This window comes from Pezoporus wallicus, unplaced genomic scaffold, assembly GCF_028554395.1.
Source record: "Pezoporus wallicus isolate ANWC-B61680 ecotype Strahan unplaced genomic scaffold, APGP_CSIRO_Pwel_v1 contig_4309, whole genome shotgun sequence".
Taxonomy (NCBI): Eukaryota; Metazoa; Chordata; class Aves; order Psittaciformes; family Psittacidae; genus Pezoporus; species Pezoporus wallicus.
The window spans coordinates 2,199,900-2,215,478 of record NW_026638191.1 but is presented as its reverse complement, the minus strand read 5'-3'; the positions used below and the strand labels follow the sequence as shown (position 1 = coordinate 2,215,478).

Below are 15,579 nucleotides of genomic sequence, written 5' to 3'. Positions count from 1 at the left end.
TGATTTTAGTCGTCACAGATGCTGAGCCTGAGACACCTAAAATGGTGCTGATCTATTGTTAAAAGTCACTTTGAGAAACACAGGAGTTTAACCTCCCTCTTCCTCTCCTTTCCTCCCCCACTACATGCACTTTGGAACATCCTGGTATTTTCTAGGCCACACACCACGAAATATTCACCAAGGATGGCATATATCAAAATCACTCTACTGATTTAAATATAGCCACAGGGAGTAACACCACCTGGAGGCATAAATTCAAACAGCTAACCCCATCAGCTTTCAGAATTTACAGTGATGTAAGTCTGAATACATTTACTATAGTGCTGTACGAGCCAGCGTGGAGTTTTTAGTAGAAATTTCAAATACGGAATATGGAAGGAGTGATACATTCTCAAATAACTTAAAAAAAAAAAAGAGGGAAATTTAGAATATTAGAAGTAAACCTAAAGAGAAAAGGCTTACAGAGAAGTACAGGTATACTAAGCAAAAGTCATGCAGCAAGCAAAAAATGTCATAAGATTAAGAAATGCATCAATGTAGCAATCTGTATAATGCTATTTAAATATTTTCAAATAACTAAATTTAATACCTAACGTAATACAACATCCTGATTTCAAAAGGCCTTGGACTGCTAAAATATGATTTGTTCTGTCTAACAAGAAACTTCTGACAGAAGTGAAATAAGGAATCAAGATTAAGCAGCCAGTAACAGGATACATTTCTGTATCTGATGAAAAAGTTCGATGAGAATCAGTGTTCTACAGTGCACATGCAGGTTTTTCACTTTCATTCAAAAAGTCTACAAATTCTAAATACGTGTATGTAAGCAGTTTAATATAAGTGTTTGATATATATACAATAAAATATCTCCTTCTGTGAGACAGCAATAATCAAGATATAATATCAGATCTGATTCTACTGCCATTGTAATAATGCACCGAATGAGAGAGATTTTCTGTTAGTAAGTTAATGCAAAAAATTAGATGGTAGCAAAGTAATCTCCAGGAATCATTATAAAGGTTGAAGGATGAAGTTTCTGATGTGCTGCACATAATCACAGAAAGTAAAATACTATAATGTGACTGAATCACCTGATAATATTGTTTTTGTGCTTTATATCTGTGACTGAGATGTGTACAAACTACAGTGACTATTGACAAAAGCATGGGATAGGTGAAATTTCCTCCTTGGCTGTCCAGAGAAATTAATGTGTGACCTTAGCATTGTTTATAAGCTTTAGAGAGATATAAGTAATCTCTTGACACCTAATTGGCTCTGATCTTAAAGAAGTTCATAGTGAGAATTTAACCTTCTATTACTGGAAGAAGCATATGGCTGTCCAGAAATTGCTTGGCTTGGAAGAAAAGTATTCTCTCCTTCAGCCTATCACTTTAACAACAGTTCAAGAGGCTATGATCTTGTCTGAAACAGCTGGCAGAAAAAGGACATTGAGATTTCACAAGGTCCAGTAGAACATTGCTGAATGGATTCTTTTTAAGTTCAAGCTACTGAATCACCTTTTCTTTAAACTGAGAAATTAATAGTATCATGAAACCTATTAACGTTTTACATCTTGAAAAGTGAAACTCAGATGACCTTTTTTAAAGATCTTTCATTCTGACTGCCTGTCTCTCCGTCTCCTTTCAATGGAGGCACTGGTGTGATTAGGGGAGAGAAAGACACTAGATCCTCAGGCACAATCCATCATCCTTCAGTGGTGTAAACTTGAGAGTCTCAGCTCTGAGTGAGCCTCTAATATAACATAACTGATTTACCTTGGACAAGCAAAGAATATGCTGTTTGAATCAGTGGCATATTATGAATTCTAGCTTTTGGAGACATATGGTCAATCACTCTGAGAGCACAAAATGGAAACCAAAGACTTTGGCAGCAAGACGGAATATTTCCAAGGGAGTGGAAAAATGAGTGATGCCTTTCATTTCTGTATAACACTGAAGATATTTTAAGTGGCATGTAAGACATAAGTAATAATAGAAAATTCAGACTGTGAACTCAGAAGAGATTGTGTATTCTTCATACTGATTACACTTCTGCAGAGCATCTAATCCCAGTTCTCTTCAAATGCAGATAAAGCCACTGTACACATCACCAAATGCTTTATTTTTCCTTTGATATGTACCTCTTTATCAAGAGCAATGAAAAATTGTGTGTGAACACACAGGAAAAGATTAGCCCCTCCAAAGCCATATGGAAGTTTTGAGATTTATGTTTACTGTTTTACTAATTAGATGATTCAACTGTGCTTTGCTAAGGGCTTCAAAAGTTGTGAGTCAACCTTGTACAGGACATGTGTTTACTCATACAGTTGGGATTTATATTTAGAATCAAGGTTAACCACGTTCAGTCTGCAGCTTCATTAGCATGGGAAGGCTTAAACTATACTTCAAATGCCCAGGATGCATTTTCTCAGGAGCCTCAGATCCTGAGCAGTGGTCAAAACCTTCACAATATCCTTAAGAACTAGAGAAAATTATAAATCATTGAACAAAACAAGCTCAGGTCAGGAGCTGATCTCACTGCTAAGGATAAATCCACTGGTTGTAAACACATGCTAATGTCTCTTGATTACAAAATCTACCTCATGAACTAGGACTAAGTAATACAGAGATATCTGTAGAAAATGTAATGATTCCAGTAAAAAAACAAAAACAAAAAACAAGGAAATTAATGACTTGCTAATTTTACTATAAGACAACCATAGGGTTCAGTAAAATAGCAACTGATTACCACACCTTGGCACTCTAGAACATGGCCTCATGCAATTGATCCACATATAGCTGTGAAAACAGCAGTCAGTGTTAACTACTGTAATTTTACTGTTTACAAATACTGTGTTTTGCTAATGATGCTAGACTAACTTATACTCTCAACATTAATAACAATAAATATTTTGATTTAAACTCCCAGGGAGCTCATTAGTGCTAGAATTGTGATTGGATTACAAATTGAGAACAAAAATAAGAAATACAGATTTATTTAAAAGGCAGGAAATGAGCCTATTTATCATAGGAAACTATATATTAACTGTTTCCCTTTCAGACCTGCTGGTATTTGAGCATAAGGCTTATTTGAATTGCATATTTTGGTGGTTTAAATTAATTCCATCTCATTTGGTACCGCACATGTTCCTGCTGCATGTTTGGTGTGTGTGCTACAGTTATTAAAATGGAAAAGACTTCTCCTATGGTTTTGAAGGAGAGGAATTTGGTTGCCTGTATAGCGTACTCTTACTGCTGAAAAAAGTCATGTAGACTAATCACCCTGGCTGCATCCTATGACGTGTTTTGGTTTACAAACCACAGCAAATACTCATAAGGATTTTGTGCTGCTGCATTTATAAAAGTAGAAACCAAAAGAGAGAAGTGCTTGCTGTCCTATGATCACCTGCTGTAGTCTGTGCTGCAGTCAAGGGTTTACCAAGAACTGTGCAGTGTCATGGCAGCAATCCCTGTGCCAGTTAACAGCTCAGAGCTGTTCATATCCCTCCTACTTCCCTACTGTTGTATTAGATCAATTTTCCTAGGGTCTTCTATGCCTTTTTACATCAATGTGGTGTCTACAGAGTGGCAAGAAGACCAAAATCAGCCCTTTCAGTTTTTACGGCGTTCAGTATAGCATCTAGTTGTTTTTTACTTGAAGAATTACGTGTAGGAGGTCCAGTATAGGACTCTCTTTTAATTTAGGGTAGAAACCTTTAGGTTTAACTGAATTTTTATTATACATGTAGACAAAACCTGTATTTTCCTTAAACTTTAAGTTAGCCCATATACAAGTCAAAATCCAACAATTTCCATTTGGACCTCAATCACCAAGAGATAAATTTATATTATATTTATAGATAACGATCTCATAAAAACTGAATTCTAAAACCTAATTAACATAATACTCTCAGGTTTATTTTCCATCACTATAAACATAAGCATTCTTTGGAAGCGATGAATTGCCGAGATGGGCTGATGTTCCACTTAAGAATAGTCACGCTCAATTTTGATAAACATTACACAGGAGAGGTCAACAAATAGCTTTTACTGATAGCATAAAGCAAGTATAACTGTTCAATACTAAGGTAATGTTGGTAATCTACTTGGGGTGATCTAATAGGCATTCATCCAAACTGTAAAAGCGAGTTTCATTTTAAAAGATTCTTGTTTGCCTTATCAAACCCACTCTTAGCTCTGTATTGAGCAACCTTTCTAGTACAAAGTCCGTCTCAAAGGGATAAACCACATTTACAATTGAAAGGTCACAGACTGCGTGATATCCTTTAGTTTTAGAGAGGAGATGTGTGCACTGCAAAGGTGATAGCCTTAAAAAAAAATCTGTAACTGCACCTGATTTCATGTTTATAAATCTCAGCAACAGTACAACCAGCCCTGTGCAAGCCTGGTGAAGCCACGTGAAGACAACCCACAACAAAAGGCAATGGCATAGCCATTTATCTGAAGAACTTTTTTTTTCCACCATTTTTTTGTTTCTTTTCAAGTCTTTTAAACTCCCACTCGAAATATAGTAGCTTACTAGGAGAGGTCACCAAACACTGAGGTGAAATTTCCTACTTATTTAACTCCTTCCCAGCACAATCTGATCCTTTATTTTGTTCAGGATTGTGTATTTGAAAAGAGAACAGCATCTTTATTATTCAGGATATTTTTTATCACCTCTGGTTCTAGGATCCAGATATTTCCCACAGAAAATTATGCTATTACCTAAATGACTTCACTGTTCATTTTTTCCCTTAATGTCTAACATGATTTCCACTTTTTTCAGCTTCAATATTTTACTCTCTGCAATTCCTCCTCCTTGCTTTTTGTAAATTATTATCTTCTCATAGAGTTAATAGTTGTCATCTAGTATGATTCAGAACATTTTTACATTCATTTTTAAAGTTTTATTTTCCAGGCACAAATAACTGTAAATGTAGCTATTTGTCCATGTTTATGGATGGGTATAACAGATGCTATTTCCTGGCAATGTCTGACTAAGTGACTATGCCCACATATGAAGGAGGCAAGCATCTAAATAACATAATTTATATCAATAATTATTGATAGGAGGTGTAAATGTGCCAACGTGTAACATAGTGCTGTGTGTTTCTTTTAAAGAAAAATCAGATTAATTTTAGCTACAATGCCATTTTTAAAATAATTACCATATTCAGTCACTGTAACTTTTCACTGTGGGTCACCTACTCCTTTATTTATTTATTTATTCATTCTTGCTAATAAGAAATGACCTCTGTTTAATAGCAAAATGCTCAGAGCTACTCAGTTAATTTCAGATATGGCTTTACTGGGTTATCTGAACAATAGTAATTTTTATTCCCATAACCTTTAATGGAGCATATGCATGTTTTATTTTTCCTTTTGAAGTAATACCCCAAAAGAAGATCTGAAAAAAGGAAAGGAAGGATTTAATATTAATCTAACACTGATTCCATGCATACTGAAAGACTGATTCAAAATTCAGCACCTCTAAACTTTTCATTATCTTAATGCTCCACTTTTTAACCTGGCTTCCCAATGAATATGTACTACAGCTCCAACTTTGTGATGAGATCTCTTCAGGATCTTGTTCCTGGCTTCATGGTGCCTCATCTGCCTCGCCAGGATATTTATTTCAAACTATGAATCTGTTCATCGCACTAATAAGTTTGCAAACAAGATAGAGAAATATCATGGCACTTATTTCAAAAAGGAGGAAATTACTCTTATTAGTAAGAAGAACCATATCAAGATCAAACACCTTTCACAGTTCGATACAATTTTTCAGTAAGCATATTTTGTCACTGAATTCTTCATGCATAAACACAAGGAAAGAGAAACAAACTGACTGAACAAACTGTCATTTACTTTTTCTTCCATAGGTGGGAAAGAGAGAAATTGGTTCTCTTTTCTGTTTCATGCATAGTATTCTGTTTTCTGTAGGCGTATATGTTTGAAAAGCTGCACTAAAGAAGGAGAGGTCCTACAGGGATAAACAGTTTTCTGCAATATGCCCCTTTCTGTAGAAGAAAGTGACTGTACCATGCAATGGTGTACTTCATCTATTGTTGATGAAGGCATATGAAGACATAGAACAGGATAGATATTTCTGGATAGCTGCTGTGGTGTAATCAGTGGTACACAGATTACACCAGGAGGTACACCAGTGGTACTGGTGCCTAACAGTGTAAAATTCATTAATAGAACATATATATATATATGAGGGTCTCTAATCTCTTAAATTCTCCGATAGCCATGTCACAGTTAATATGGAATGAATTGGACCTAATTACATATATCTAAACATGGCACTATATTTGTGCCTTTCTTTAGAGTAGATAAAAATCATGTTCTGACTGAAATATTTAAGACATCATTGACTTTGGGAAGAAAAATGAAATCACCGTTTTTACATTTAATTTTAACTTTTCCAGCAACAGATCATGCTGTAACTGAAGGCTATTGAACTTCCAACTCCAAAAACATTGCTTTATTTGATATATTGATTTAGATTTCTCACTAGATATTTTTCCATATGGAACATTTCAGAATGCATTTCCCCATTATAACAAGTGTCTAAATCAAATGTGTCAGAATTGAGTCATCTGGAGGTTCTTAGCTCATATTTAGACACCTTAGCAAGAAGATTTTTCAGAGATGAATTTCAAAATTCCTGAGCAAACCTTTTAATTATAAATTGGTACCAGAATTGAAAGCATAGGCCTAGAGGTTTGTCTCTAGTGTCTGAAATGTATCATTTATGTCTTTTGGATAACATATTATTTAACACTTAAAAGACTAAAGCTACTTCTTTTATTTTAAACATTATTTACTACCCACAATTTGATAAGATGTGGGATTTTTTATAATAGATAAATTAAATTTACTCTGTTGAACTGACACCATGAAACTGTAATGTACTAAGCAACAGGGAAATTGTGATATTCGAGGGGTTTGGCTAAAGGCAGGAACATGCAACACAATTCAAAAAGGGAGGGATGCAAAGATGATTTAAACATCTCTAACCAAAGGTTAGAGAAATTATTCCAATACTGCCTTCCCTCAATCCCATATTTCCCACGCTCCACTCATTTTTGCTTTTAACTGATAGTGATGCAAATGGCTATTAAAATTTGTGAAAAGACTCAGTTCCTCCTACAGAAGCAGTTACGTTAAACAATCTTGCTCTCATGATCAAATTTTAGCTGGACTGAGTGATCCTTTCATGAAGTATTCAGACCTCTTCTCCCAGTACACCCTTGCAGTCTGGCTTCAGAATTATAGATAGAAACACACATATATAAGACTCTGTACAGATGTCCTTAGTTCTCTAATCTGCAATCCAGAGAATGAGAGAAAATCCTTTCCCTGCAGCTCCCTTTGTTTGCTTTTCTAGTAACAGTTCAACAAAACATAATAGCTACAAAACTCATATAAGAAATCATCATATGCTCAAAATTTTCCTGTAGACCTGTACCAGACTCTACACAGTTTGCAAAGTTTCATTTATTTATGGCCTTCTCTGCTATGTTTATTTACTATGATACAGTAGCTGACTGAACTGTACAGTTGCATTAATCAAAGATTAAGGAGCATTTATTTCTAAGCTAGTCCAAGTATTTACAAGTAAGCAAGCAAAAATACTGGTAGATAAATGTAAAAAGTTATTCTTATTTTGTTGTGTATTATCTGAAATAGCACACAAAAACGTAGACCAGCACATTTTAAAATGCATTAATTTTATGAACAGAATTTTATCTTTGGCCATTCCTTGAAGTCAGTGAAGTCAAACCATTGAAGAAGTTGGCTCACAATTCAAAACTGTTGCAAGGTGATAGCCTCAAACCATAGAATAAGCTTACCCTTAATTATCTTCCATTTCATCCTCAGGAGATGGTATAAAAATTCTAATGTAATACCCTGTTCTTCTTATAATGCAGTTCCTCTGAGAGCTATTACATGGTTGAACTATACTTTGTGGGGTGGGTTGCTCTGTTTTACTTTAAAGGAAAGATTAAAAAACAAACATCTGAAAGAAATAAATCCAACTTTTCCATGCACCAGAAAGACAGGTTTGTGCTTGTATGTTCAGAACTTTCACGTCTGTGAACAACAAGCTTTTAAGACCTAGTTTCGGGATTTTGTCAGAGCAGAACAAATCAGAGGGAACATAGGGATGCTGATAAAGACAATACCTTCATAACAAGGTTTTTAGAAAGATGGAATTGCTGTGTGGTTTTATATCTTTTTATGGATTCAGCACCAAGAGCAGAAGAAAAAAGACATTTTTATCAAGCTGTGAAGACAAAATGTTAGAGAAACAAATGCTGACATACCTAAGTAGAAAAAAAAATCTTATAAACTTCTCTGAGACTCTTATGGCTAAGGCTGATTGATGCTTTCACTTCTAAAACGAAATATTCTCATGAAGGTAGTCATAGATAGATGTGCTGTTTAGGCCTGATTCATAAACTTGTCATTTGTCAGTTCACAGGTTATATTTTATTATATTTTATTCTTCATACAATTTTAATACATATTCAGAGGTCTTCTTGAATCGTGAACCATTTTCTTGTTTGGCGTATAAGTGTGAGAAAATCAAGTATGTGAAAGACAGAGAAGGCGTGGCGTTTTTGAAAAGATGGATACTGCATGTCAGCATTATTTTCAGTTTATATAGAAACAGAATTGAAATGAGTATATAATAGGAAAACAGCATTGTTTTACCTAACACATAACCTTATATAAAATCATAATACAACACACCTCCCAGTCCTGGTCTCAAGCGGTTATCGTAGCCATCCAGCAGACGATCCAATATTCTGGTAAATACTGTGGTATTGTCTTTAAGTTCATCTTGTGATGAGGTTTGTCCATAGCTGAAATACAGAACCATGAAGACTGAAAAACAGGAATTCACCAATAAGATTATAAAGCAATTCAAAATTCTGTTTAATCTTGCTTATACAGGGTTTACGTTCACAATATCTCCCCCCTAAAACAATATTGTAATACTTTATAGGGTTCTTTCACTGAAACATTTTCTTCTTAAATTGTACATTTTTTGTAAAATCCTTGAAAATCAGTGCCTCTCTGTAAACAGTGAGCAAATGGGATGTCAGTTCCTCAGTGTTCATTTCATTATTCATTAATGATTATAATGTTCTGTGTGTTCCTCAGGAAAAGGCTCATTTGTCAGCAAAAGATAACGTGTTTACTTCATAATAGTTATAAAGGGTTTGCATAGGAAGAAAGGTAGAGTAATTTAGAATATTGACACTTAAGTACTGAAATAAACTCTAGAATAAAGATAAAAAAATACAGAGTTGCCTACCTTATGAATATAGAAGTCAGTCAAGTGAGCATTCATTTTCAATATAAAATTTTGCTTTATTTCCTATTTTCCTTTAGCAATTAGATTTGGAGCAATACCTCCAACTTTTCCTTACAAATGTGCAACAAAACCATCTGTTGATACAGAAATCTCTTATGTCTGTCAAACTTCACTTACGGATCCCTAATGTGTATCTCTAACTCAGGCAAGGGTCCTAAAATTTTGCTTGAACAAGGATCAAATTGAGCTCTTTGAGCTCAGCTACCAAAATCTTATTTTCATCAATACAAATGGAATGGAATCCTTGGGCTTAGTGGTTTCTGTCTGCTGTAGATTACATCAGAATCAACCTTTTTCTTAAATCTGAAACCTTTACCTGTCATAGATGATTCTCTTAATCACAGATTACAGTCGTCTTAAAGCCAAACCCAGTACTGTTTTTTCATTCATTGCTGGGAATACTTCCATTATAAACCTGTGTAGTCATCATGACCAAGAGCAAAACCAGTGCTTTCCAAAACATCATTTTGTCTCACACATTGCTACTGAGCCGGATAACGAGTAGAGTGCCAAAACCTGTTGTTAAGATTGGGTCTAGTCACAGAAGCGATCCTTCCATTGGGCAGTTTATTATCCATACAGCAACGGAGATCTGCGGCTCTCAGTGCTCTGCTAGTTGTTCCTGTTCTAACCAGCAAAGGCCGAATACGAGGAATATACTGTTACATAAAATTATCTTGTTCTATTGAAACACCTACAAAATTATTTTCTGTTAAGCTTCATCAAACATTATGTATCACATGTCTGATCCACTTGTATTTTAAACAGAGAGAAGGAGAAAAGATAACCTGAATATAGGTGCTCTGGAAATGCTTCCAGGCTATTTTGCAATACAGGTTTGAATACGTAACACTACAAATTTAACTAAGTTTCAGAACAGACGCTCCCAGAAGTTTTACTAACTTTCGTTTTATTTCAGTAGGGTGTGACTTTGTAGAGAGCAATATTCAGGGGGTTTTATGCATATAGAACACTGTTTCTAATGAAGAGACAAAATCTTTAACAGTTTTAAAAAATATTATTAATCTCCTCTAGCCATATCATATAATTTTGCTTTTAAAAGGGTTGATTTATATTTATTCTTCATACCTACAGTTGAATTTTAAGTCACAGCCATTAATATTTCTTTTTCTTTTATGCTTCCTATATGTTACCAAATAACAAGTTCTCCTGCTGTCTCCAGTGAGCATTATCTTTCAAAGGATCATTCCTCATGCGCCTGACGTAGAACTGCAACACAGGTCTTTTCACTGGATTAAATCTTACATTAACACTCGTTGTCAATAAACAAGCTGCTGTACACACATATCTCAAGGATAGTAGAAGGTCATCAGAATTAAGGTGGCAAAAGGATATAAAAAGACTTCAGAAATTGTAGTGGTAAATAAATGAGCATGTTTGCAGAAGAGGCATCAGGAAGATGAACTGGTGGCAGTGCACTCGGCAAGGATGCAACAAAATGTACCGCTTCCATTCTGGGTGTCACATTTGTCAGTACCCTTACCTGTTCTTCCCACCATTTTGTCAGAGGTAAAAAGCACCCTTAGGGCTGGTTTTAACTGACATATGGTCACAACAGGAAGAATCTAAACATTTGTGTACATACAAAGTGTACTGTAACTCCAGAGGGATTGTGTTTTGTCATTCAAAACGCACATATTAAAATAGTCCTAGTGCTGCATTTTGTGACAAGAAGAATGATATGGGAAGGTTGCATCTTTCTGTATCACAGACACTTCTCATTCATCATTCTCTTTTATCTTAAATGATTAACAGCACTCCAGAAGAATAGGCAAGGGACGTTACTATGACACAATGGTTTTAAAAACAGATATATTTCATGTAAGGTGTGTACATTTTGAGAGAAAGGTGACTGCAAGCGATTGTGTTTTCATATTAAACCACAGTATAATAAAAAACTGTGCACTAACTCCATCTACAGGTCATTATAATAGTGACACACCATATAATTTTTAAACACTAGTCCAATGCAGTTAAATTCTCACTTTAAAAATGCACATGCATACCTTAAATATATAATAAATACATTTACACATGTATATGTACACATATCTATATAATAAACATGTTTCCACAAAATTCTCTAGCTAGGCCAGGTGAAGTACTTTATGAATACTTCGAATCTCACTTTTCTTAATATATTATCAAAATAAAGGTATTGCCTCTAAAGTGCCATGTTTATTCAATGAAGCAATTGTTACATGAATCACCTGATTTTATTCTTTTCTTTTTAGAGGAAATGCTTGTACAGATGAACCTTTGCCCACCCCACTCTATCTAAAATCTCCAAGCTAGCCAGAAGGTAAGTAAGTTTATCTAGAGCTACAAATGCATAAGGAGACACTATGGAGGTCAGGGCACAAATACACCTTTTTGGGATCGCTGTTGACAATATGAAATTTCTAGTGCTTTTTGGTTATTAGGTAACATTATTGACTGGACTTTAATATTTTTAAAATACAGAAATATATCTATGCATCTTCTTAAACATCTTTACTGAATTCTGAATTGCAGAGAATACTCCAAGTGTACTCTAAACTCCTTGACGATCTTTAGTTAACTTACTAGTTGTTAGGTGAGGTGTTGTATGATTACAAATTGTTCTTAATACTGATGATGGTTTTAGATTATGATTTCAACATATATTCCATACACATTCAGTGCAGCATGGTCTTTCAAACACAAACTCTTATGGGGTTTGAGCTTACAGATTCTCCTTCATCCAAGCAGTCTCCCTTCGCTAGGATGGTCCACTTTCAGATTTGCAAAAACAGGTACTAAGTTAGGACACAATCCTGACCAACAGACAAGTAAAAATTTTGCCTCTTCTTGCAGGGATAATAAAGTTGCTAAATAGCATTTAAATAAGGTTAAAAAAAAAGACTTGATTACACTTTTTATTTTTCCTCTAAAGAAACTTGTATTTCTGGGCAGTCCTTATCAGAGTAAAAAGGATTGCACAGGTGTTTAAGAGGTATTTCAATTTGTTTCAGAAGGGCTTTGCTTTTTTTCTTCACAATATCGAAAAAGAGATGTTATGCAAACAAATTGTAGTTTTCTTTCAGACTTCCTTTGGTTATATTTAGCTGGGATTTGAATAGGGATTAACCACCCCCCAGTACACGTAGTAGTAGTGCAGCCCATGCGGTATTTGTCTCACGCTGCTGTATTAAGTTAAATGTTCCAAAAATATGTTAGTGCATTAAAAAATATCTCCCCACCTTCTTTCAGTCAGTGCATTCAGGAGGAGGCTCCAGGCCCAGAGGCAGTCACAAAGCACCAGGAATCTCTTCATGGTGGGCTCTGAAACTAGAAGGAAAATAAGCATCAACAAACAGGTACTGTGAAAAAATGTCCAATTTAGGAAACTTTTGCAGAATAATTTGATGTCAGGCAATGACCTCACAATACTGCAGCTCCTGTCATCCAGAATAAGGGAGCATGGCCTTTGCTGTTCCCATTTACCTTTTACTTTTACACAGGGGCTTAGGGTGGGATTTATTTTGCGGTAAGGGTGTATTCCTGTTTGCATTATTCTTGAATTTAAACAAAACCAGCTGTGAGTTAAAGCTGTTGTCCCCAAACTCTGTAGCAGTTCTTAGTTAGTTCCTTCCTATGTTGAAAATGTGACGAGGAGCCTCCATAACATTTCCAGATAACCAAGTGTAACTGGTTTTTGTTTGGCTTGAACCAGCCTGAGTACTTCCAGACTCTTGGAAGGTGTCAGTGTGTGGTAGTGTGACTGGGGAGAGAGCGGTGCTTCCCTCACAGCCGCTGCTTTGCTTTGATGTGGTGGAAGCAACTTCTTACAGATATTACTACCGTTCCCTGAAATAGTGGCATAAGAGCAGGAGTAAAATGATCAGATTCTGACTCTGTGATCTTCTGCTACATACGCACGCTAATATTTTTGTTGGGCTAAAGGGCACGATTCATAATCAAACCATGTGCTGACAACCTACACACATCTCCTACCTCTCTACCAGTCTCTGCTCTAGGAAATGGTTTTGCATTAGCAGCCTTCTCATCCCTTCCAGTCCTTCCTCCAGACTTCTGTGAGTTACTCTCATTTACCTTTGAGTAAAAAGTAACACAACTCGTGTTTCTTTTGCTTTCTAATAAACCATAAAATACAAAGTTAACTGGTATTTGTGGAACCGGTGTTCCAGATTGAGCTGATTGCCTGGGAGATGCTGCAGGTCCCTTTACTTATCTGTGTGCTGGAATCCAGATGATTTTTAGTATTCATTACATTAAAAAGGGCAACAAAATAGGAAGCCTGTATTTCCTCCCCCGGTAGTGAATTGGGTTTTTTTAAATGCCTGAGAAAGCAAAGCACTGTACGTGCAAATGTTGTTGTACCTTTAATTCACTGCACACTCTCAGGGACAATTTAAATCAATAAAATATCATTACAAAGCGGCATGTAAGCAATGAGATATAATTAATGCGTTTATAGCCAAATGATCGGCAGATAAGCATGGAGTGGGGCTGAGCTAATCTCACTGGGTAGCGAAGAGCTGGCTGTGACTGGGAAGCGTGGATAAAGATCTTCACGGACGAGACTGCATCTTAACTTGCCCTGTAACCAGCCCCCTTACAAAGGGAAAGGCAACATCTGTAGCTTCAAAAATCGCCTTCTCCCGGTCCTGCCAACTTCTGCCTTTGCAAAAGGCTCCTCGGGATAAAGAACGGAAAGTGAATTATTCCCAACTATCTTGATCTGTTGAGCTCCACGTTTGCCCCCCTCCCTTCACCACCCCCTGCTTCAATAAACCCATACAGGCGCTATAAATCCTGGAGAAGGAAAGTTTCTTGCAGCTAGAAAAAACAAATGTTAGCAAAGACTTTAAAGGAGCGTTGGACCCCCCCAGCCCCCCAGCCCCTGGCCTCCAACTACCCGCACCGCCGGGGAACCAGCTCGGGTGTTCCCATTCAAAATGGGAGAAAGATCCACGTTTTGGGAGAATGTCAGCAGCGCCCGCTGGAAAAAAAGGAGAAAGGAAAAAAAAAAAAAAAAGAAAGAGGGAAAAGAAAAAAAAATTAAAAAATTAAAAAGGGGAAAAAATTAAAAACAAAAACCGGGGGAAGAAGGGAACATTTTGATGCAGTTTTGAGTCCCGGTGGGAGGTTTGCCCATCTCTGAGGCGCAAATCGAGACTTGTTTTCCTCCCGGCATTTCAACTTTGTATTTCCCCCTCACCCCGAGAAAGCCACCCCTCCCACCGCCTCCCGCGGAGGGGGAAAAAGGGGGGAAAAAAAAAAAGAGCCCCAAACCCAAAAAAAAACCTTTCCCAAGCGACCGGTGGAAATCAGTCCACGCTAAAAAATAAATAAGACCAATTACAATGCCCATCGATCGCTGCGGATTTTCAGGCTGGAGGGATAGGGAATAAAAATCCCACCGACCCGGCGGTACCTGCGGAGAGGGGAGAGGAGCTGCCTGCGCGCCTGGACGCGGTGCCCGCAGCCGGGAGCGCCCGGAGGGGTGCGGGTGTGTGTCTGCGCGTCCGTCTGCGTGCCGGGCTGCGTGCGCGGGGTGCGAGCTAGCGGCCGCCCTTACCGGAGCCCCTCAGGCGCGGGTCCGCGGCGCAGCTGCCCGGCTCTGCCCGCCCGCGCGGAGGCTGCGCGGCTCCCGCTCCGCCGCTCACTCCGCCTCGGCCATCGCCGGCGCTCCGCTCCTCCGGGCGCAGCGCCCGAATTTCTCTTCCCAATATTCCGACCGCCGCGGTACAACAAAAGCTTTCTCTTTACCAAGACAGTAGTAATACGTCCCAGGGTAAACCGGATGTGAAATAGGCTGTGACTTCATGCCAGAGAGATTTTATTTTAGAAAGGAAGGTGGTACCAAGCTCTCATCTAGAGACCAATCCGCCCATTTTTTATATGCAGCACAATTTAACTTCCACTGCTCTCGCCCTAATCCCTTTCTCTCTGGCTGCAGACTCAAATCCTTCTACAATCTGCAGCGTTATTATTATTTGGGGGGGGAGGCAGCACCGGGATTCTTTAGACACTTGCTTTCACAAAACAGTCTATTTTAAGGGTCGTACATTAAAAATATAACAGATCTGCCTCAGCATTCAACCTTTGATCAAATATTTAATCGCGGCATACATATGAATGAAGTCTAGCTGGGAATGTAGAGGATGCGGTACCATG

General features: G+C 37.3%; 1 protein-coding gene across 3 annotated transcripts in view; it reads right to left on the bottom strand.

Moving 5' to 3' along the window:
- Positions 1–15,369, bottom strand: part of GABRA1 (gamma-aminobutyric acid type A receptor subunit alpha1) — a 42,936-nt gene extending 27,567 nt beyond the window's left edge. Inside the window, exons 1-3 of one of the 3 annotated variants that reach the window (XM_057409866.1) lie at positions 15,172–15,369; positions 12,639–12,720; positions 8,769–8,881 (exon numbers count right to left, since the gene is read on the bottom strand). In XM_057409866.1, the coding sequence (XP_057265849.1) occupies positions 8,769–8,881; positions 12,639–12,720; positions 15,172–15,229 (253 nt within the window). In that variant the 5' untranslated portion in view covers positions 15,230–15,369. The other 2 variants (XM_057409868.1, XM_057409869.1) reach the window with 2 other exon arrangements.
- Positions 15,370–15,579: the final 210 nt, after the last annotated feature.